This window comes from Lithobates pipiens, unplaced genomic scaffold (genome assembly GCF_037356315.1).
Source record: "Lithobates pipiens isolate NorthernLeopardFrog02 unplaced genomic scaffold, aLitPip1_a1.2 Scaffold_27, whole genome shotgun sequence".
NCBI lineage: Eukaryota > Metazoa > Chordata > Amphibia > Anura > Ranidae > Lithobates > Lithobates pipiens.
The window spans coordinates 21,322,013-21,347,465 of record NW_027507788.1 but is presented as its reverse complement, the minus strand read 5'-3'; the positions used below and the strand labels follow the sequence as shown (position 1 = coordinate 21,347,465).

Below are 25,453 nucleotides of genomic sequence, written 5' to 3'. Positions count from 1 at the left end.
CTACATTCAGATCATATCACAGCCTGCCAAAACACACTCCAAGATGACCACTGCCTTGCTAAAGAAGCTGAGGGTAAAGGTGATGGACTGGCCAAGCATGTCTCCAGACCTAAACCCTATTGAGCATCTGTGGGGCATCCTCAAATGGAAGGTGGAGGAGCACAAAGTCTCTAACATCCACCAGCTCTGTGATGTCATCATGGGGAGGGGAAGAGGACTCCAGGGGCAATCTGTGAAGCTCTGGTGACCTCCATGTCCAAGAGGGTTAAGGCAGTGCTGGAAAATAATGGTGGCCACACAAAACATTGACACTTTGGGCCCAATTTAGAAATTTTTCACTTAGGGGTGTGCTCACTTTTGTTGCCAGCGGTTTAGACATTAATGGCTGTGTGTTGAGTTATTTTGAGGGGACAGCAAATTTACACTGTTATACAAGCTGTACACTCACTACTTTACATTGTAGCCAAGTGTAATTTCTTCAATGTTGCCACATGAAAAGAGTATTATCATTATTATTATTATCATTATACAGGATTTATATAGCACCAACAGTTTGTCCAGCGCTTTACAATATGGGCCAAACAGTACAGTTATAATACAATTCAATACAGGAGGGATCAGAGGGCCCTGCTCATTAGAGCTTACAATCTAGAAATAGATATAATAAAATATTTACAAAAACGTGAGAGGTGTACTCACTTTTGTGAGATACTGTATATATATATATATATATATATATATATATATATATATATATATATATGCATTATGGGTACAGATTGTATTAATATTCATGTGAGTGAGGTGGATGAATGGTTTTAGGTATGTGTGAAGTAGTGTGTTATGGTACCACTTTTAGTATTTACATGTTTGATATACTAATAAAATGATGATTCTATAGAGCCCAGTGGGTTGAAGTATAAAAGTTATTTATTTTCTGAGGGTGGTTGAGCTAAATCAGGTTTTTATTTACTCAGGTTTGGCTAATTGCTCTGACTGATGACTCCCACCTCTTTAATTTTCATTATTGTGTTTATGGAGTAGATAATGAGAGGATTGTATTTTGGAGGGTCCATTTTCAGTTATTTAATCAGGACAACACTGGAGCTGTTTGAGTGGCACCATCTACCTCCATTCTATGTCCGTGTTTTTATTTGTCATCATACAGAGTCTTTTACCTCTGGGTTCTAATTTTCAATATATGGAGCCTTTTTTTCTGTTCATTATCTTTGCAGAGCTAACAGATAAGCCCAAGATCTCACCCATAAAGAGCTGGCTTGTTGGGGAGGAGTTGGAAATGGAATGCACATTTACTGATAACTGTAAGAGAACAAGCCCACAGATGAAATGGGAAGGAAATTATCAGAATGCAAAGGTTACTACTACCCATACTACAAGTTATATAAATGGCCTAAACACCCACCGCTCCATTATCATCTTCATTGTGGGCAAGGAACAGAACAAGTCTCCATTGTCATGCATACTACGGCTAACAGAGAGGGTGCCTGCTATAACCCACATTACTTTAAATGTTGAGTGTAAGTGTTCTTGTCATTATGGAATTAAATACAATGTATGTTAGATTATTATTATTATTATTATTATTATTATTATTATTGTACAGGATTTATATAATGCCAACAGTTTACATAGCACTTAACAATATAAAAGGGAGACAATACAGTTATAATACAATAAAATACAAAAGGATTAAGAGGGCCATGCTCAGAAGCTCTTACAATCTAATAGGGTAGGGCAGGTGGTACAAAAGGTTGTAACTGTGGGGAATGAGCTGATGGAAGTGGTAAAAGATTAGTTGGAGATGTGATAGGCTTTCCTGAAGAGATGAGTTTTCAGAGATCGCCTGAAGGTAGCCAGAGTCGGGTATAGCCGGACAGGTGGAGGTAGTGAGTTCCAGAGAAATGGGAGAGGCTCTGGAGAGATCCTGGAGACCAGCAAGGGAGGAGGAGACACGGGGGCTTGAGAGTAGGAGGTCTTGAGAAGAGCGGAGAGGACGATTTGGGTGATATTTGGAGACAAGGTTGGTGATGTAGCTTGGGGCAGAGTTGTGAATGGCTTTGCATGTTGTGGTTAGTATTTATGAATTTAATTCACTGGGTGATTGGGAGCCAGGGTTGGGATTGGAGGAGAGGGTTGGCAGACACCGAGTGGTTGGTAAGGTGTATAAGTGTATAGATGTGTACAATTTAAAGTGTATCTAAAGCCAAAGCTCTTTTTTGATGGAGTAGTTAGAAATTCAGCTAAAAAAGTGTTGTGTAAATATCCAAGCTATCACTATGTTCACATTATGCAAAGAGTCCCAATTCTGGTTCTGTGGCTAAGTGGAGATGACTTCAATCAATGCATTTCGTAATGTATTACTGATTTATCAGGAATATTATTGGAGGTAGGATCACAGTGGTAATGCAATAACAGCAATCAACACCACCAATGCAAATAGATATCCCCCAATAAGCAGGCACAGGATCACTCACAAGGATGGGAGAGGACCCCTACAAAAGCACCAAGGCTAGGGAGCCTCCCTATAGCATCCTGCATTGATTATTTATATGTAAAATAAAAATGTTGTGTAAATAGTTACAACAAGAAATACAATATCAGTTTGAAAAAGTAAATACTTTAAAGCCTTGTGCCAGGCAAAAACTATTTCTTTTTGCCACCCCTCCTCTCACCTTTCTCTAACCCTTGCTACTTGTGAAACCAGATATGCTCGTCCTCTGTCCTGGGTCCCTCGCTGACAGTTCTGGGTGAGGGGACCACTGATCTACTGCTGTGATTCCCCCTGAGATCTCCTGTCCCCTTATGTCCCTGACCCTTCCCAGGATGACACCATCCTCTTCTGGACCCTGAGAGTACCCCACCATGGGATATCCATGAGAAAAAGTCCACGTCATTCAGGGATATTTTTTCAATTTAATAATAATCCAAAAAATGAATAATACATAACTGTATTAATTTGTGTATTTTAAATCAGCCTGAGGGTGAACTTTAACTGTTTTGTTTTGCAGATCCTCCTTCAGTGGATATTACTATAGATGGTACGTTCTCAGTCAACATGTTTTGTTAAATTTATGGCATAAGTATGCATAACCCCATAACCTGATGCACCCGACTTCGGTCATCTGATCCCATTTGACAGTCCTTGCTGACAGATCTCATTGGAAAAAGTAGTGGGCCACAATGGCAAATTTCAGTCAAATGGTATTGTTTTCCTGTGGTGTAAGCTGCCACCAGAGCTGCCTATAACAAAGATAAAAATTGAAGCACAACAACACTGCTAAGAGGTCCAGATACAACTTTATTCCAATAAAAGTCAGGGAGACAATCCAAAAAGTAGCCAACGTGTTTCAGGGGTCCAAGCATGCCCTCTTATTCAAGACTTGATTGAACACATTGTACTTAGACTAGAAGAGAACTGGACCTTGAATGTCATCTCTTCCAGTGTGATTGCAAGCACAGGCCTTGTCAGCAGCTGGTTTGGCAAGGCTTCTCAATTCTGTGGGTTCAAGAGGAAACTGCACAAAAGCCTCTTAGTGGATCGATTGGCAGAGGCGCTCATTGTAATATTGTATGTGTAAGGATATTGGAGTCATATGGTTTAATGGATATTCTATTTCTTTATTTCACAAAAAAGAAAAATGGTTTGTGGTTTTAAATTTCCACTTCCTCAGTTCAGGGTGATAACAATGGTTTCTGTGGATACAAGTTTCGTAGGGTATATAGCATAGCAATGTTATCACCCTGAACTGAGGAAGTGGCAATTGCAAAACAAAATTTTTTCTGATTGCTGAACCACATTTTAACAGATTGTCCTTTTTGAGCCAACTAACTACACTCAGGGCCGTTTTTAAGGCAAGGCAAAAGGGGCAGCTGCCCTGGGCCCTGTCATTGTTCTGGGGCCAAAAGCAGCTGCCTCATGCTTGCCAACTATCCTGGTTTAAATTCCCTCAGCCCTTGAGGTTTTAGTCCTGTGCTGTGTCTGAATATCTCAGTGTAAAGTGCTGCTATTAATGCTGCCCAGCTCTGCCCTATTGTTGTGTACAGATGACTCACCTTCAGACCCTGTGTTTACATGTAAATTGCCAGCATTCATATGTAAATAGCGGCGGTCGGCAGCATTGATATGTATATCATGCCCCCTTGAGGTCACATCCACAGTAATCTCTAGCAACCAATCAACAAGCAGAAATCATGTGCTCTAACCTCTAGCAACTAATCAGTGAGCCGTAATGTGTGCTGTAACCTCTAGCAACCAGTCAGTGAGCGGTAATGATACACTGTACCCTCTGGCAACCAATCGCAATAGCCGCCCGATCTGATTCAGTAAACAAATTTTGAGTCTAGCTGCTATTTATTGTATGTCTCAGAGCAGGTGAAGAGCAAAACCGCATGGGGGTGGGGCCCAAAAAAGTTTTGCCCAGGATCCAATCAATATTAAAGACGGCCCTGACTATTATTATTATTCAGGATTTATATAGCGCCAGCAATTTACGCAGCGCTTTACAATATAAAAGGGAGACAATACAGTTACAATACAATTAAATACAAGAGGATTAAGAGGACCCTGCTCAGAAGAGCTTACAATCTAAAAGGGTGGGGCAGGTGGTACAGAAGGTTATAACTGTTGGGAATGAGTTTATGGAAGTGGTAGGAGATTAGTTTGAGACGTGATAGGCTTCCCTGAATAGATGAGTTTTCAGGGATCGTCTGAAGGTAGCAAGAGTAGGGGATAGCCGGACCGGTGGAGGTAGCGAGTTCCAGAGGATTGGAGAGGCTCTGGAGAAATCCTGGAGACGAGTGTGGGAGGAGGAGACGAGAGAGCTTGAGAGTAGGAGGTCTTGAGAAGAACGGAGGGGACGGTTTGGGTGATATTTGGAGACAAGATTGGTGATGTAGCTCGGGGCAGAGTTGTGAATGGCTTTGTATGTGGTGGTTAGTATTTTCAATTTAATTCGCTGGGTGATTGGGAGCCAGTGTAGGGATTGGAGGAGAGGGTTGGCAGACACTGAGCGGTTGGTAAGGTGGATAAGTCTGGCAGCAGCATTCATGATAGACTGAAGAGTAGATAGCCTATGGAGAGGCAGGCCAATGAGAAGGGAGTTGCAATAGTCAAGGCGAGAGATAACAAGGGAGTGAATGAGGATCTTGGTAGTTTCATTTGTTAAAAAGGGGCGAATTTTAGAGATGTTACGGAGGTGAAATCTACAAACTTTTGACAATGATTGGACTTGGGGCTGAAATGACAAGTCAGAGTCTAGGGTTACACCTAGTACCCTGGTGTGAGGGGAGGGCCTGATGGTTGCATTGTTGATTTTGATGGAAAAGTCATGGACTACACTATACACTATACACTATAAGAGCTCTCAGGCCCCTCTCTTTTCTTTTCCAGTGGACACCCAGGGACCACTGGCCATCCCTTCAGGACTGAACCCCACAGACATAAGTTGACCACCACACACCTGATCAATTCTAGTCTATTAACATTGGTTTTATTCCAATCTTGATGGAGGGGGGTGTGCTTGGACCACCAAGACACATTGGATACTTTTTTGAATTGTTCTCCTGACTAAAGTTGTATCTGGACCTCTTAGCAGTGGTGTGGTGCTACCATTTTTGTTAAATTACACTAGAAGCCAAAGAGACCATGGAAACCGTCTACTTTTCCACTTTCTTCCAACAGATCAGTCAAGCTGGAAATTTACACTGTTGTTAAAGTCCAGCTCTGGGCTTCAGATGTCCTCCATTTGCTGCCCCATTTCCACATTGGAGGAGGTTTTCGTTATAGGCGCACTTTAAAACACTTGATAAGTGTAGAAATCTGCAAAAGTGGGTATATGCAGTGCTGAAAATGTACATTTATAAAAGTCCCCTAATGTTGGTGCAAAAGTTATTTTCTGGAGTCACCCAAAGTGTAAATCAAACGGACTAGAGTGAATAATAAAATCCTCCACCGAACATCAACACACCGGGCCTCTTGCCTCAAATAGTGGACCACTAGATTATAGGCGGTCAAACAGGCATAGTGTATATCCACAGACAGATCACGTCTCCGCTAAGACATCAAGCAACTGGATCTTATGTAGCCCCCACAGATGGTAGATCCACAGGTTCATTTATAGAAATAAGAGAAAACTACTCCTCAGGGTGCAGTATATCAAACCAGTGTATAATTTACTCCAAAAAGAATTCCAGTACTCACATTTAAAATGATAAAAACGAACATTTGATGAGGTATAAAATAAATAAAGATACAAACAAACCCAAGGATAAACCGAGGAAAAAACCAAGCTTTGCTTACCACCAGCCCACAGACAACCAATTAACCTGTCTAACAATATGCGTTAAAAACAGGGGTTTAGTCTGCACACATTTGCAAATGCATGCGTAAGCCACAGAGCCCCGCCAAGGCACCCCGATAGCTGTGGTACCTAACACTGACTTACCGTATATACTCGAGTATAGGCCGACCCGAATATAAGCCGAGGCCCCCAATTTACCCCCAAAAAAACTGGCAAACTTATTGACTCGTGTATAAGCCGAGGGTGAGACATGCCTGTCCATCCCTGTGTGTGTGTCCGTCCATCCCTGTGTGTCCGTCCATCCCTGTGTGTCCGTCCATCCCTGTGTGTCCGTCCATCCCTGTGTGTCCGTCCATCCATCCCTGTGTGTGTGTGTGTCCATCCATCCATCCATCCCTGTGTGTGTGTGTCTCCATCCATCCATCCATCCATCCCTGTGTGTGTGTGTCTCCATCCATCCATCCATCCATCCCTGTGTGTGTGTGTCTCCATCCATCCATCCATCCATCCCTGTGTGTGTCTCCATCCATGTGTGTGTGTGTGTGTGTGTGTGTGTGTGTGTGTGTGTGTGTGTGTGTGTGTGTGTGTGTGTGTGTGTGTCCAGCCTACCTTTGTCCCGAGCCTCCGTCCCGTGCCTTGCCTCCTTGCCTCCGTCCCGTGCCGTGCCTTGCCTCCTTGCATCCGTCCCGTGTCGTGCCTTGCCTTGCCCCCGTCCCGTCCCGTCCCGTGCCGTGCCGTGCCTTGCCTTGCCTCCGTCCCGTGCCCTCTTCGTCGGCGGCCATTGTAAAATTCAAAAGCTGCGCCGCCGCCTTCGCCTGTGATAGGCGGAACACTGAATTTCCCAGCAGCCTGTGTTCCGCCTATCACAGACGTCGTATCATCCTCGTCCGTAGTACGAGGATGATACAATGTCCGTGATAGGCGGAACACAGGCTGCTGGGAAATTCAGTGTTCCGCCTATCACAGGCGAAGGCGGAGCCGGAGGCGCGGCTTTTGAATAGAATGGCCGCTGTCTGTCTGCTCGACACGCTGATCGAGCGGGCAGACAGCGATGACTCGAGTATAAGCCGAGGGGGGCACTTTCAGCCTCAAAAAAGAGGCTGAAAATCTCGGCTTATACTCAAGTATATACGGTATGAGTGTTCCCACAGTGGAGGCACATGCATTTTGATGGATAGGTGAGAGCAGGTGGACTGAATGGGAGCCACCCCTCCTTAAAGGTACAGGAGCCCACTGAACACCCAGCACAATGGCAGCACAGGTGTCAGTGGGATGCCTGACCAAAAACACAACCAGTGACTCAAAAAGATGCCACCCGCTCTCCCCTATTGCTGGCTATCGCAGTAAGAAACTTGGAAGGCTAACAATAGATACAAACAAACCCAAGGATAAACCGAGGAAAAAAAAAAACAAGCTTTGCTTACCACCAGCCCACAGACAACCAATTAACCTGTCTAACAATATGCGTTAAAAACAGGGGTTTAGTCTGCACACATTTGCAAATGCATAAAATAAATAAAGAGATGTTTCCAACCCACCGAACATCAACACACCGGGCCTCTTGCCTCAAATAGTGGACCACTAGATTATAGGTGGTCAAACAGGCATAGTATATATCCACAGACAGGTCACGTCTCCACTAAGACCTCAAGCAACTGGATCTTATGTAGCCCCCACAGATGGTAGATCCACAGGTTCATGTATAGAAATAAGAGAAAACGACTCCTTATGGTACAGTATATCAAATTAGTGTATAATTTACTCCAAAAAGAATTCCAGTACTCACATTTAAAACGATAAAAACGAACATTTGATGAGGTATAAAATAAATAAAGAGATGTTTCCAACCCACAAGGTGGCTGCGGTCAGCGTGTATAGCGTCGTGACATCAGAATCCAGGCTCCACCCAAAGCGTTTTGCCCAATGAGGAATGTCGTCAGGGGCATGACTACTTCAGTCTGAGGAAAAGTAAGTGTAGAAATCTAGCAGCAGAACTGTGGGTGCTGGATATAGGAACCTCTTAGAAGCTTAAAAATATTTAGATTAGGTCAATGTAGCCATTTATTTTTTATTTTTTGTTCCATTGGTGGTAGAATGATATATTCTTTCAGACCTTGGAATATTAAACAAAAAAAACCCTCAAATCCACACTACAAAATCACATAATACACACCACAAACTTCGAATTCATCATATGGCTTATGGCAAAAGGGGGTCTGCATGTAAGGGAGAATCACTTTGATGTGCTTGGTGAAGCATGAATGCAAATTACATTACACCCTTACATGTAAGGGTTTCTACATTGCTACATATAAAACACATCCTACTAAAATAAGAAGGGGGAGAGTACAATGGAAAAATGTATCTCTTGATATTGCATTATCAAATTCATATGTAATACATATGTTAAGGTCAAGTGCAATATTTTTTATACTAATAACTTTTACTTTGGTCTTTAAGGTTCTTCCACAGATAAGAACATTATTGTGATAGAAGGACAAACTAAGAGCTTGGAATGTAATGTGGACAGTAACCCCATGGCTGAAATTACCTGGTTTCATGATGACAGACAGCTACCAGCGATTAACCAATCGGTAACCTACATATTAAAGAATATCAGTCTTAATCATACAGGAAGATACAGTTGCAAAGCACATAATCAATATGGGACGGCAAACAAAACAATTTATATCTCGGTAGACTGTAAGTATATTTATAATATTATTTTTTTACTTCAAAAAAATGTCAGCAATTACTTATATGTTAAGTGTTTACTTTAGGTGTACTAGAATTATGGTAAGCCTGGAACCTTTCCGATACCTTGCATACTGCCCTAAAAACTAGAGGGGTCTGACTGCAGACTGGATCTCAACTCTAGACAGGAAACCTCAACTCCACTCTTTTTTGCTTTTTTTTTTGCACCAACCTTAACCTCCCTGGTGGTAATCCCAAGTCTGGCTCGGGTTGGGAATTCACTAGCAGGAGCGGTAACCCCGAACCAGAGTCGGGATCGCTTCGCTGGATGCAGGAGAGGACACAGGGAGAGTTACTTACCTTGTCCCCTGGATCCAGCAATGTCCTCCGCGCTGTGTGATCGAGCTGTCCTCCGCTCGATTCACAGTGCTGCATGCCGCCAAGCTCCGTTCCCTGCGACGTTACGGCGCACGGGAGCGCAGAACGGCGGCAAATTCAAAAAGACACAAAACACACACAGCATTGTAATCTTACAGATTACAGTGCTGTATTAAAAATTACACACCCCCTTTGTCCCTAGTGGTCTGTGCAGTGCCCTGCATGCACTTTAATATTATAAATACAGTTTTTTCTGCCTGGAATTTGGAGATTGTCCATAGCAACCAAAAAGTGTCCCTTTTTCAGTGTTTTAGGATTTGATTACATTATTGAATATTTTTTATTATTCTTTATTATATTATAAACTTTATCATACCCGGGATGTCTGCTAGACTCTGGTTTGAAGAGATTTAAGAGAGTTATTCCTAAGAATTACAGGACTACAAAAAGAAACGCCAGATTTCCGTGCAAAATAATTGTACCGCTTTCAGCACCTAATTCCAGACTGAATCATACCGCCAGGGAGGTTAATGTAACAAACAACCAATAGACAAAATAATTCAGAAAACTAAACATTTTGCATGCTTTCTTGTTCTTAACCCCTAATGCCCCGTACAAACGGTCGGACATTCCGACCACAAAATCCATCAGGTTTTTTTAGACGGATTTTGGCCAAAGCTTGTCTTGCATACACACAGTCGCACAAAGTTGTTGAAAAATCCAATCGTTCAGAACGAGATGACGTACAAAACGTACAGCGGGACTACGTAGAGGCCCAGTAGCTAATAGCTTTCGTCTCCAATTTTTTTCTGAGCATGCGTGGCACTTTGTGCGTCGGAATTCTCTACACACGATCGGAAAAAGTCAGATCGGCTTTTTATGTCGGAAAATTTTAGATCCAGCTCTCAAACTTTTTCCGTCAGAAATTCCAACAGAAAAAGTCCGATAGAGCCCACACACGATAGGATTTTATGACAACATAATCTGATCTGACTTTTTCCGTCGGAATTTCTGACCATGTATGGGGCATTAGTGATGCAGCTTCAGAAAAAATGTAAGTAGCTTAAGAACAAAAAATGTTTTGACATTTTTGTTATGTCTGTGTTAAACCATATTTTCCATACTGCTTTTGAAATGACAAAAAAGGGCTTTAATTTAATGTGACATATACACATATAACTTCTTATTTATAAAAAAAATAAATATACAAAGTTCCAAAAAAATGAAAAAAAAAAATCCTTATTTTTTCACAGTTCAGGCAGTAATGAAGTGTATATAAATACTGAACGGAAATAAAGGTAATTAAAAAAATAAAGTTCCTTTATTTGTCCTGATTTACAGAGTAGGTCGTATGTCTGGGTCAAGATTACAGTAACAGTAAAAAAAGGAAAATCTCAATAACTACCATGAACCCTGAATGGCAAAAATTACTAAAATAACAGTAACAAAATGTATTTTTAAAAATACCTTGAAAGGGTTAAAAAAAAGACAGGTTAACCTTAAACAAGAAAAAAAAATCAATGTAAACCATTTACACTAAAATTAACTCTTTCCCTGCTCTTTTATCACTGCAATCAGTCATCAGACAGCAGTGAGGGTTCAATTGTGTGAAAAATGTAAGGGGGTGCTAAAAGGGCTTTTTTTTTACAGTGATTCAGTTGCTATTGTAATGAATCATTTTGATTAACCTTACATAATAAAAACAAGCATAAATCACTGTGAATGCATTAAGAACAAGAAAGCATGCAAAATGTTTAGTTTTCAGAATTATTGTGCCTATTGGTTGTTCATTACGTTGTCCAGAGTGAAGCTTGGGTAAGTGGAGGTTACATGTTTCCTGTCACAACTTTTTCAGTCTGTGGGCAAGTGGAGGTCGCATGTTTCCTGTCTATGGATGAGTGGAGGTCGCATGCTTCCTGTCTATGGATGAGTGGAGGTCACATGTTACTTGTCTATGGATGAGTGGAGGTTGCATGTTTCCTGTCTATGGATGAGTGGAGGGTGCATGTTGTCTGTCTATGGATGAGTGGAGGTCGCATGTTTCCTGTCTATGGATGAGTGGAAGTCACATGCTTCCTTTCTATGGATGAGTGGAAGTCACATGTTTCCTATCTATGGACGAGTGGAGGTTGCATGTTTCCTGTCTATGGATGAGTGGAGGTCACATGTTTCCTCTCTATGGATGAGTGGAGGTCACATGTTTCCCGTCTATGGATGAGTGAAGGTTGCATGTTTCCTATCTATGGATGAGTGGAGGTTGCATGTTTCCTGTCTATGGATGAGTGGAGGTCCCATGTTTCCTCTCTGTGGATAAGTGGAGATCACATGTTTCCCGTCTATGGATGAGTGGAGGTCGCATGTTTCCTGTCTATGGATTAGTGGAGGCCACATGTTTCCTCTCTATGGATGAGTGGAAGTCCCATGTTTTCTGTCTATGGATGAGTGGAGGTCGCAAGTTCCCTATCTATGGATGAGTGGAGGTCACATGTTTTCTGTCTATGGATGAGTGGAGGTTGCATGTTTTCTGTCTATGGATGAGTGGAGGTCACATGTTTCCTGTCTATGGATGAGTGGAGGTCACATGTTTCCTGTCTATGGATGAGTGGAGGTCGCATGTTTTCTGTCCATGGATGACTGGAGGTTGCATGTTTCCTGTCTATGGATGAGTGGAGGTCACATGTTTCCTGTCTATGAATGAGTGGAGGTCGCATGTTTCCCGTCTATGGATGAGTGGAGGTCACATGTTTCCTGTCTATAGATGAGTGGAGGTCACATGTTTCCTGTCTATGGATAAGTGGAGGTCACATGTTTCCTGTCTATGGATGAGTGGAGGTCACATGTTTCCTGTGCAACCCAAAACCAAAGACATTCCAAGCTCAACTTACCGACCAGCCTGCAACCAACTAAATTATCCTGTCTAACATTATGCATTAAATATGGGTTTAGTTTGCACAAATCTTGTGTAAGCTGCAGAGCCCCGTCAAGGGACTCCGGTATCTTTAGTCCTAACTCAAAATTTTGAGAGCCTCCACAGTGGAAGAACATGCACTGTAATGGATATGCAGAGGGCAGGTGAGCCTGCTGAGAACATAGCTCAACAATTTTTTCACATTTCCTGTCTATAGACAAATGGAGGTCACATGTTTCCTGTATAGAGTGGAGCTCTAATCTGCAGTGAGATACCCTTGCTGTAAATGGGACACTGCATTACAAAAGAATGGATATTTTGTATAAATAAATATTTTATACATAGTTATTACGATGTATACAGTTTACCATATTTGTGGGATACCTTTAGAAGTTGGAAATCACTGCTTTAGACACAGTTACTCTAGTGACCTCCATTAGCTTCCAAGTCTCATGCAGTAGGGCAGCCTCTTGGTACACAACCCAAAAACTAGAGGAGATCACCGGAGAAGCAGTGTATAAATAATGATCTTCACATACTTACATTGGTTCAAACAATGTAAAAAAATGGCACTCCTGAAATTTCTTTTTCAAGTACAGTAACCCACATGAAACAACCACAATGAATTAGATATAAAGATTCTCCTCCTCACACCCACTTCAGACCTGGTGCCCATTATTGTTATATCTGTCTCTGCTCGCAAACCGGGCATAAAAAAGGAAGCCACTGCAGGCTAGAGGGATCACTGGGGTCTAGAACTGCCCCTCTAATGCGTTTCACCCATAGGACAAAAGCTGAATGGAGCTTCCATTTAGAGATGCATACACAGCAGCGGCCCTTGCCGGTAGCTTTACCTCAATGTGTGTGAAGATTTAGTGGATTTGTTATGACATTTCAATGCTCTCTTGGCTGAAGGCTTTCTGAGTAGATAAGTTGGTTGAATAAAACCCACCTTTTGGAGCGAAATCATACTATCATAGTGTTCATTTTTCTTTCAAACAAAATATCTTGTGAAGAGAAGAAATTTAGGCTCTACCCTTGAGAACCTTTAAACTTTAAGATCATCCTAGCGAGGAGAGTGTAATGAAGCTGTGTTTGCCGATCTGCTACCAGAGAGGGATATTGCTTTGGTGAGGAGACATGTGCAATGTCGAAAAATTTATTTGTTTGCGTTTCATAGATTTTTTTTTGTTTCCGTTTTTCGGGTCATTCTTTATGATAGAAATTCGTAAATAACTTACTAATAGATTAGTACATTTTTAAATAACTAACTAATACATTTGTAAATAACTAACTAATACATTTGTAAATTCGTAATTTGGTAAATAATTAACTAATAAATTAGTAAATTCAAAAAATTCGTAAATTTGAAAAATCGGAAATAAGAGAGAAAATCAGAAAATTTGAAAGAACGAAAATCCAAAAATTCATACCTTTGGATAAATTCATATTTGTTACATTCACTAATAGCCAAATTTGAAAGGAAATTCCAATACCTATAATTTAATAGTAATAGGTTAGTCAATTTTTGGATTTTCATTCTTATTTTCAGATTTTCGAATTTCCGAATTTCTGAGTTTCGAATATTTAAATTTACAATTTTACAATTATTTGAATTTAAGAATAGTCGGGAAAATTCGATAAACAGGTTTTCGTTAATTTGGATATTTCTGAATTGTCTAAATTAGTTAAAAAACTAATTCGGAAAGAAATGAATTGCACATGTCTATTGGTAAGTGAGTTTCTGTTGGAAGAGGGAACACTGAGCACCATTTGGAGCACCTGTGTTGTGGTTTTCGATGCACTGGTGAATGAACTATATTATATGAACTTTACACAATACACAACGTTTTAATATATTTATTTATATGTCATATTTCAGCACTTTATTGTAGAAAATTTACACCATTGTTGAACATTTGTTATATTATTTGATTGACAACTGATATATTTTTACATACTATACATAGTGCTGACTCCTGCAGTCGATACACTATGTGGTACTTTACATTATACTGACCCTTGAACTGTAAATGCTATGATATGGTACATTACTTAGTCCTAACCCATACGTTCCTTATTCTGTGTTCATAGTCCTGAGCCTTGCACGCTATCCATTATGTTTTATATTACATAGTCCTAACTCCTGCGCTGTATACGCTATGCTGCCATAGTGATGATTATATGACTTTTTTTGTTCTTGAGTTGAGAATATTTTCAGAGAAGACTTTGGCACATGCTCTTTCAAAATATTGTTGTAGATCCCCCAAGAACACCAGAGATCACCTGTTTCATGCCCAGCAAAGACCTAAATGACAGTGATTGCACCATGAATGATAACAACACCATATATATTTCCGAGGGGTCACTGCTCTCCCTGACCTGCTCTACTAATAGTGAACCAGTATCTGACTTAAAATGGACAACCTCCAATGAATTAGAGAAGGCATTCCCTACGGATACACTCAATCTCACCAATTTCTCACTCACTGATGAAGGACCATATACGTGCCAAGCCACAAATCCTCATGGAACGTCAAGAACTTTAGTAAATGTCAAGATCATGTGTAAGTAAATTTCCATATTTAAATCTATAAGAAGGTGGAAAGAAAGCAAATCTGTCACTTGAAATGCAAACAAAGACACCTAGTGGCGCTAAACAAAATCCACACTGTTAAATAACAGTGTGCTATACTACCCGACGTGAAACAAATATGCATAAAAAATGGTCAATAATACAATCAATATTGATGAAATAACAGTAAAAATCAAACAAAAAAAAAGAAATATGCAGTCAAAAAAATATTATATAAATCAAACAAATGATAATGCTGTGAGTAAGTGACAAAGTGAAAAAATAAATGAAAAATGAACACAAGAACAAATAGTGCTCTAATAGAAATGTGTGATTCCAAAGTGAATTCAATAAATCTTCAATCAAGGAAAATTGATGGAAAGCAGTAATCCTAATGGTGGCAATAGTTCAAAAAATTGGTGCATTCAACATAAATATTCTGTAGCCAAGTGTCCATCAAGTGAAACGCCTCCACCGCACCCTTGGTGCTCGTGCCCCCCTTGTATAAAAAACTCACCAGAGGTATTGCCCAGCACTCTCGTGTCAGGCAAAAGCGCTTATAGTGTATACAAATGATGATATTTTTCTCCAAGCCACTTCTTATGAGAACTTCACAGGCAAAGGATAGTCACTTATTATCTCAGAAATACCTCAAGGAGACAAAAGAAACTTCCCATAGTGCAATGATGTAAAGCTAGTTTAATAAACGTCAAAGTATTAAAATCACACTCACATGGGTTCAATTAAAAGCAGGCACTTCAAATAGACAATCACTGGTCAATTCAAAGGTTCTCCCCTCATAAGCATTGGTGAGTATACTGGATGCAGGTTAGGTAGTGTCACATAGCACCGTCTCTATACAAGGTATCTGTGTGGTACCTGACAGCAGATATCTTAAACTGAAAGCAGCGCCAAATGGTGATGTTCCGTCCTTCAATCTGTATATGCTCCTCCCTCCGCCTTCTAACAACTTGATTACTGTGTGTGCTGGTCGCCGTATAGCCACGCCCCCGACATGTTTCGTCCAATGGACTTCCTCATGGGTTTGGCTATCCAGCTGTAACAATCCCCCTTTTATTTGCAGCCACAGGTGACCAAACACTCCCCCTCCAAGTAACCACTCCCCCCCCCAAGTCTTTCAATTGGCCGACAAAATCCCAAAATGGGTGGATCAACATAAATGCCATCACCCACCCCTAACAATCTCTATGTGGGCCAGGATCTCTCAATAGCCCCCCATTGCTCATATCCCGATCAGTTAAACACAGTCATATAACACAAAGAAGGTACATTTAACCTACCCTTCTAACTCATTATCCGGTCATAATATAGCAGTAACTGTTTTTATTCGCTCGGCGCGCATGCGCGGAACATTCAGGGCCGCTCGTGGATTGCGTGTGCTGATTGGCCAGGTCTCGGCGACGCTGTCTTCACGCGCAACGCTCAGCGCGCATGCGCGGAACATTCAGGGCCGCTCGTAGATTACGTGTGCTGGTTGGCCAGGTATCGGCGACGCTGTCCTCCCGCGCAACATCGCCCACTTCACAAGACCGCCCACTACACCCGCGCCATTATAGTACACCCCGGTGCCACTAATGAGCTGCGCAAACGCCAATAATTAAACTTCGTTATGGCGAGCGGCTCAAAAGGACTTCCCCCTTCCGCCCACGTCCTCACCATGGCTCTCCCCCTACACCCGCGCCATCTTAATACACCCAAGCAACACAGTGACATGACCTACGCAAACACCACGCACTGAGCGATATCTTGGGCAAAAAAAATATATATATAATGGTGATTTTCAGTAATTAGCACTATACTCCTATCAAGATGTCATCCAAATGCATAAGGGGAACAGGGCCACAAACACTGCCACTTCAAAGCGGAATCCCATCATAGGTGCCACAAATGTGCACACAACTATATCAAACATGACACACCAGCGACCCCCCCACTTCCAACAAGCGAGCTCTAAAGCAGTGTGCAAATGCAATGAAAAACGCATGTCCACCGACTCATAATGAGCTAAGTAAATCAACCATAACTAAGCCATACAATAAAAAGAAAAATATTAAAAAATTAAAAAATATAATAAATCTCAAAATAAAAATGAAAATAAAAATAAAAATAAAAAAAATAAAAATAAAAATAAAGTAAAATGAAAAGAAAAATAAAAATAAAAAGAAAAGTCAAGACCCAAAATAAAATAAAAAGCAATACAAGTGATCGGTCGGAGGAGAAAAACATACAGAGAATTTGCAACAAAATATATGTAAATTTAACCCCCCACTTAAAGTCAAAATGCTCAATGTCACCCTTATTTTTAAGCATCAAGCTTACATAACCAATGCTCAAGAGTTCACATAATAGTAGGAACAATAAAAAAATATAAAAATATATGTATAATGTATATATAAATTAGTTTCCATCAAATATACACTCTTTACCAAAATGTGCATAAGAAATATACATAAAAAATCAATAAAATTGCTAACTCCCATAAATAAGTTCCATTACCCCCCAATAGGAATCATAACATCCCAATTTAAACATAATCTACAAAACATCTAAAAAACAACAGGATAATGAAGCGGCCAACCCAACACACCAAACAATCTTGTCAGGAGTTATTGATGAAACTATTGACATCCAGCTCGATATTCATACCCGCTGGTGCCAAACTCCTCATCAAAAAAATCCACCTCGTTTCCCTTTGTGACAGATCTCTAATACGGTTTGAACCCCTCCAAGAATGGTGGACATGGTCGATACCGCAAAACTGTAACAGGGATGGATCCTGCTGGTGGTGCTCTTTAAAGTGCATAGACACACTATGGTACTTATACCCCTTTCGTATGTTCGCAAGGTGCTCAGAAATCCGGACCTTCAATTGTCTTTTAGTGCGTCCCACATAATAGAGTTTACATGGGCACCACAATAGATATACTACATAAGTCGTGTTACAGGTCATGAATTCCTCTATCTGGAAGGATTCCCCGGCCCCGTTAGTCACTGTAGCAATGCCCCTATTGATCTCTGAAACCGTCCTGCAGCATATGCACTTCCTGCATGAAAAGAATCCTTTTAGATCCCCAGAGATGGTGATTTTCAATGGTGGATCCAGAACCTTTTTGACAATCCTGTCACCAATGTTTGGAGCTCTTCTATAGATAAATCTGGGAGCAGTTGGTAAAACCACACCCAGATATCTGTCTTTCCTCAAAATATGCCAGTATCTAGCAAAGATAGATTCTATGTCTCTATATTGGTGATGGAAACCCGACAAGAATTTAAATTGGTGTTGCGTTCGATCATCGCTTTTTAACCGGTTTTGCAGACATGTATCCCTAGGTGTATTGCCCACTTCCTCTATCACTTTCTCAAGGTAGTTGTAATCATATCCCTTCTGCAAAAATCTTTCCTTCAATATGTTAGACTGGGACACAAAGTCCGTATCCGTGGTACAATTTCGGCGGACTCGCAGGAACTGGCCTTTCGGTACATTCTTTATCCACGAGGGGTGATGTCCACTCCTCGTTGACAAAAAACTATTTTGGTCCGTAGCCTTAAAATAAACTATCGTATTAAAGTGATCACCATCTCTAGTTATAGTGAGATCCAAAAAATTGACAGAAGTAGGACTAATATTGAAGTCCAATCTAATGTCATTCAGATTGGAGTTCAATTGTTTTGCAAATTCGTGGATCGCGGGCTCAGTACCCAACCAGATGATCAAGATATCATCAATAAACCTCCGGTAAAAGATCAACTGATGTGGTCTATTAGAGAAGACAGCCCTATCTTCCCACTCTGCCATGAAAAGATTGGCCAGGCTTGGGGCATACTTGGCACCCATAGCCACGCCAACCTTCTGTGAGTAGAAACATCCCCCATACCAAAAGTAGTTATGGGACATGCAAAAATCCAAGGCATGTCCCACAAATACCTTCCGAGCATGGGGGATATCATCCCTTCTGCTTAGAGCCCAATTGAGAGCCAGGAGTGCATCCTGATGTTGAATAATAGTGTACAGGCTAGCAACATCCGCTGTTGCCAAAAAAACTTCAGCATCAGGGGGAACTTGTATCTCCTTTAGCATCTTTAAGAGGTCTGTAGTATCCCTCAAGTAAGCCCCAGTGTTTTTAACGCTAGGTTGGAGGACTCTATCAAGATACTCCCCCAGTCTCGCCGTAACTGAACCTATCCCATTGACTATCGGTCGTGGGGGGGGGGGGGGTATTTTGGTCCTTATGTATTTTGGGTAAAGTGTAAATAACTGGTATCCTACACGCACTTGGTACCAAATATTTAGTTTCTTTAACATTTAGAACCCCCTTACCATAGCCCCATTGGATCAAAGCCTCCAGCTGGTTTTTATACTCATCAGTAGGGTCTCCATCCAATTTTCTATAAGTAGTGCTGTCACCTAATAGTGTCTTTAACTGGCTATCGTAAAAGGATTTATCCAAAACAACCACCCCCCCTCCCTTATCCGCCGGGCGTACAATAATATCTTTTCTATCCTCTAAGGACTTAATCCCATCCTTAAAATAGCGAGCATTGACACCTTTCTTAAGAGGTAATGCATCCAAATCGTTGAGTACTAAATTTTTAAAAACTTCGACAAAATGATTACTGGGGATCTGGGGGTTGAACAAAGAGCGATTTTTTAAACCACTATCACTCCTGGTATCAACTGAACTCGTAATAGAACAACCCTTAGAGGGATGCATGAGAAAATGCTTTTTGACATTTAAAGAACGCACATATTTATGAATGTCCATATAAACATCAAATTTATTCATCATTTTTCTCGGTGCACACTTCAGGCCTGTCTTTAGAATATTCAATTCTTTGGTTTCTAATTGTACCTTACTTAAATTGAATATCCCTCCATCTACATGTCCCTCATCCTTTTTCTTGGATTGTCTATATTGCTTTCGTTTTCCCGCACGACATCCTCTCTGTTTCTGCCCGTAGGCTCGCTGTACTGCGGGAGTGTATTTCTCTGTCCCATATGGGTCCCTATACCCCGTCCTCTTGGGGTTCCCCCTCCACGCCCTCCTCTCCCCCTCTGATTTAGAAAAGGTGGAGGAGGGGGATGGTAGGGAGGATACATATTGTCATTGTACCTCCTTTCCGTAACATCCTGTCCTAATGGTGTAAACCTATTATACATAGGTAGCGAGAAACCCCTATTGCTGTCCAGTATATCTTGTGGCCATCTTTGATCTCTAAAATGTGGATAAGGTGTGGAATGTGGATATCCCATCATCTGCGGGTAAGGTTGTTGTGAAACATATTGTACTGGGGGAAAGACTCTTTCCCTTTCGATCTGCGCTCTCCCAGGTGAAGGGTAACCACCCTGAGATATTGGTGCCCTTAAGTGGGTAGCCCCCTCTCTAGGTTTGGCATTCTGAGGTAAAGATGTTTTACTACCGGTTTTAGTACCAGTCTTACCCTTTCCCCCTTTAGTTTTAATGCTCTGTTTAGAGCCCTCATCCACCCTATTTGTAGTCTCAAGATTCGCTTGGTCATTATCATCAGCTGAACCATGGGACTGCCATGCGTATATTTTATTGTTCCTAAAATCCATCAGATCCCTATTATATTTTTTAACCTTTTTCTTTTGTGTGTCCTTATCCCACTTCTCAAGTTTCTTTTTCATCATGACATTAAAATCTTTCACCTGACTATTTTCACTAAGGGGTTCTAATTTTAACCTAATTGATTCAATCTGTTCCTTCAACTTCATTAATTTGATCCCCTTTCTTTTTAATACTAAGGCCTGTAATTCAATTCCCATTTTGTTAAAAAAACACAACCATTCCTCCATAAATGATTGATCATCTAGACCATCCTGTGGAGCAATGTCCCACCTCAAGCTTCTGAAGATCAAACCCTCTTTTAAATAATGCTCAAAGGTGAGCACATCCCACCACGTTTTCACCTGTTTCTCCAACAGGTGATCTAAGTTTTTAAGAAGGCCTGAGATATCTTCCTCCTCCTCCATCATTTCATGATTATTAGAAAAGATGTTGTTAAGGTTGATCTGTCGGGATGCAAGATAATTGATGGCCTCCATTCTGAAGATCTCAATAAATCTCACACACAACACAAAAAAATTTAAAAGTTTTTATAAAAAAGATGAAAAAGAGATAACTAAGAGATAAAACTAATCCCCAGCTGCTAGTGATTAAATGGTAATTATAAACAACTTAAGATACACTCTCAATGACCTACCAATTAGTGTATCATCACAGCGCTCCCACACTCCCTCCCTCCAGCTGCCACTTAAAAAAATTTTAATTAAATCTATAAGAAGGTGGAAAGAAAGCAAATCTGTCACTTGAAATGCAAACAAAGACACCTAGTGGCGCTAAACAAAATCCACACTGTTAAATAACAGTGTGCTATACTACCCGACGTGAAACAAATATGCATAAAAAATGGTCAATAATACAATCAATATTGATGAAATAACAGTAAAAATCAAACAAAAAAAAAGAAATATGCAGTCAAAAAAATATTATATAAATCAAACAAATGATAATGCTGTGAGTAAGTGACAAAGTGAAAAAAAAAATGAAAAATGAACACAAGAACAAATAGTGCTCTAATAGAAATGTGTGATTCCAAAGTGAATTCAATAAATCTTCAATCAAGGAAAATTGATGGAAAGCAGTAATCCTAATGGTGGCAATAGTTCAAAAAATTGGTGCATTCAACATAAATATTCTGTAGCCAAGTGTCCATCAAGTGAAACGCCTCCACCGCACCCTTGGTGCTCGTGCCCCCCTTGTATAAAAAACTCACCAGAGGTATTGCCCAGCACTCTCGTGTCAGGCAAAAGCGCTTATAGTGTATACAAATGATGATATTTTTCTCCAAGCCACTTCTTATGAGAACTTCACAGGCAAAGGATAGTCACTTATTATCTCAGAAATACCTCAAGGAGACAAAAGAAACTTCCCATAGTGCAATGATGTAAAGCTAGTTTAATAAACGTCAAAGTATTAAAATCACACTCACATGGGTTCAATTAAAAGCAGGCACTTCAAATAGACAATCACTGGTCAATTCAAAGGTTCTCCCCTCATAAGCATTGGTGAGTATACTGGATGCAGGTTAGGTAGTGTCACATAGCACCGTCTCTATACAAGGTATCTGTGTGGTACCTGACAGCAGATATCTTAAACTGAAAGCAGCGCCAAATGGTGATGTTCCGTCCTTCAATCTGTATATGCTCCTCCCTCCGCCTTCTAACAACTTGATTACTGTGTTTGCTGGTCGCCGTATAGCCACGCCCCCGACATGTTTCATCCAATGGACTTCCTCATGGGTTTGGCTATCCAGCTGTAACAATCCCCCTTTTATTTGCAGCCACAGGTGACCAAACACTCCCCCTCCAAGTAACCACTCCCCCCCCAAGTCTTTCAATTGGCCTACAAAATCCCAAAATGGGTGGATCAACATAAATGCCATCACCCACCCCTAACAATCTCTATGTGGGCCAGGATCTCTCAATAGCCCCCCATTGCTCATATCCCGATCAGTTAAACACAGTCATATAACACAAAGAAGGTACATTTAACCTACCCTTCTAACTCATTATCCGGTCATAATATAGCAGTAACTGTTTTTATTCGCTCGGCGCGCATGCGCGGAACATTCAGGGCCGCTCGTGGATTGCGTGTGCTGATTGGCCAGGTCTCGGCGACGCTGTCTTCACGCGCAACGCTCAGCGCGCATGCGCGGAACATTCAGGGCCGCTCGTAGATCACGTGTGGTGGTTGGCCAGGTATCGTCGACGCTGTCCTCCCGCGCAACATCGCCCACTTCACAAGACCGCCCACTACACCCGCGCCATTATAGTACACCCCGGTGCCACTAATGAGCTGCGCAAACGCCAATAATTAAACTTCGTTATGGCGAGTGGCTCAAAAGGACTTCCCCCTTCCGCCCACGTCCTCACCATGGCTCTCCCCCTACACCCGCGCCATCTTAATACACCCAAGCAACACAGTGACATGACCTACGCAAACACCACGCACTGAGCGATAACTTGGGCAAAAAAAATATATATATAATGGTGATTTTCAGTAATTAGCACTATACTCCTATCAAGATGTCATCCAAATGCATAAGGGGAACAGGGCCACAAACACTGCCACTTCAAAGCGGAATCCCATCATAGGTGCCACAAATGTGCACACAACTATATCAAACATGACACACCAGCGACCCCCCCACTTCCAACAAGCGAGCTCTAAAGCAGTGTGCAAATGCAATGAAAAACGCATGTCCACCGACTCATAATGAGCTAAGTAAATCAACCATAACTAAGCCATACAATAAAAAGAAAAATATTAAAAAATTCAAAAATATAATAAATCTCAAAATAAAAATGAAAATAAAAATAAAAATAAAAAAAATAAAAATAAAAATAAAGTAAAATGAAAAGAAAAATAAAAAGAAAAAGAAAAGTCAAGACCCAAAATAAAATAAAAAGCAATACAAGTGATCGGTCGGAGGAGAAAAACATACAGAGAATTTGCAACAAAATATATGTAAATTTAACCCCCCACTTAAAGTCAAAATGCTCAATGTCACCCTTATTTTTAAGCATCAAGCTTACATAACCAATGCTCAAGAGTTCACATAATAGTAGGAACAATAAAAAAATATAAAAATATATGTATAATGTATATATAAATTAGTTTCCATCAAATATACACTCTTTACCAAAATGTGCATAAGAAATATACATAAAAAATCAATAAAATTGCTAACTCCCATAAATAAGTTCCATTACCCCCCAATAGGAATCATAACATCCCAATTAAAACATAATCTACAAAACATCTAAAAAACAACAGGATAATGAAGCGGCCAACCCAACACACCAAACAATCTTGTCAGGAGTTATTGATGAAACTATTGACATCCAGCTCGATATTCATACCCGCTGGTGCCAAACTCCTCATCAAAAAAATCCACCTCGTTTCCCTTTGTGACAGATCTCTAATACGGTTTGAACCCCTCCAAGAATGGTGGACATGGTCGATACCGCAAAACTGTAACAGGGATGGATCCTGCTGGTGGTGCTCTTTAAAGTGCATAGACACACTATGGTACTTATACCCCTTTCGTATGTTCGCAAGGTGCTCAGAAATCCGGACCTTCAATTGTCTTTTAGTGCGTCCCACATAATAGAGTTTACATGGGCACCACAATAGATATACTACATAAGTCGTGTTACAGGTCATGAATTCCTCTATCTGGAAGGATTCCCCGGCCCCGTTAGTCACTGTAGCAATGCCCCTATTGATCTCTGAAACCGTCCTGCAGCATATGCACTTCCTGCATGAAAAGAATCCTTTTAGATCCCCAGAGATGGTGATTTTCAATGGTGGATCCAGAACCTTTTTGACAATCCTGTCACCAATGTTTGGAGCTCTTCTATAGATAAATCTGGGAGCAGTTGGTAAAACCACACCCAGATATCTGTCTTTCCTCAAAATATGCCAGTATCTAGCAAAGATAGATTCTATGTCTCTATATTGGTGATGGAAACCCGACAAGAATTTAAATTGGTGTTGCGTTCGATCATCGCTTTTTAACCAGTTTTGCAGACATGTATCCCTAGGTGTATTGCCCACTTCCTCTATCACTTTCTCAAGGTAGTTGTAATCATATCCCTTCTGCAAAAATCTTTCCTTCAATATGTTAGACTGGGACACAAAGTCCGTATCCGTGGTACAATTTCGGCGGACTCGCAGGAACTGGCCTTTCGGTACATTCTTTATCCACGAGGGGTGATGTCCACTCCTCGTTGACAAAAAACTATTTCGGTCCGTAGCCTTAAAATAAACTATCGTATTAAAGTGATCACCATCTCTAGTTATAGTGAGATCCAAAAAATTGACAGAAGTAGGACTAATATTGAAGTCCAATCTAATGTCATTCAGATTGGAGTTCAATTGTTTTGCAAATTCGTGGATCACGGGCTCAGTACCCAACCAGATGATCAAGCGCTTTTGCCTGACACGAGAGTGCTGGGCAATACCTCTGGTGAGTTTTTTATACAAGGGGGGCACGAGCACCAAGGGTGCGGTGGAGGCGTTTCACTTGATGGACACTTGGCTACAGAATATTTATGTTGAATGCACCAATTTTTTGAACTATTGCCACCATTAGGATTACTGCTTTCCATCAATTTTCCTTGATTGAAGATTTATTGAATTCACTTTGGAATCACACATTTCTATTAGAGCACTATTTGTTCTTGTGTTCATTTTTCATTTATTTTTTCACTTTGTCACTTACTCACAGCATTATCATTTGTTTGATTTATATAATATTTTTTTGACTGCATATTTCTTTTTTTTTGTTTGATTTTTACTGTTATTTCATCAATATTGATTGTATTATTGACCATTTTTTATGCATATTTGTTTCACGTCGGGTAGTATAGCACACTGTTATTTAACAGTGTGGATTTTGTTTAGCGCCACTAGGTGTCTTTGTTTGCATTTCAAGTGACAGATTTGCTTTCTTTCCACCTTCTTATAGATT

The 25,453-nt window shown here is 40.7% G+C and overlaps 1 protein-coding gene across 1 annotated transcript in view; it reads left to right on the top strand.

Moving 5' to 3' along the window:
• Positions 1-25,453, top strand: part of LOC143933640 (sialic acid-binding Ig-like lectin 16) — a 65,310-nt gene that overhangs the window by 23,056 nt on the left and 16,801 nt on the right. The window contains exons 4-7 of the mRNA XM_077456591.1: positions 1,236-1,538; positions 3,030-3,059; positions 8,781-9,023; positions 14,562-14,867. Of these exons, the coding sequence (XP_077312717.1) occupies positions 1,236-1,538; positions 3,030-3,059; positions 8,781-9,023; positions 14,562-14,867 (882 nt within the window). The remainder of the gene's footprint in view (positions 1-1,235; positions 1,539-3,029; positions 3,060-8,780; positions 9,024-14,561; positions 14,868-25,453) is intronic.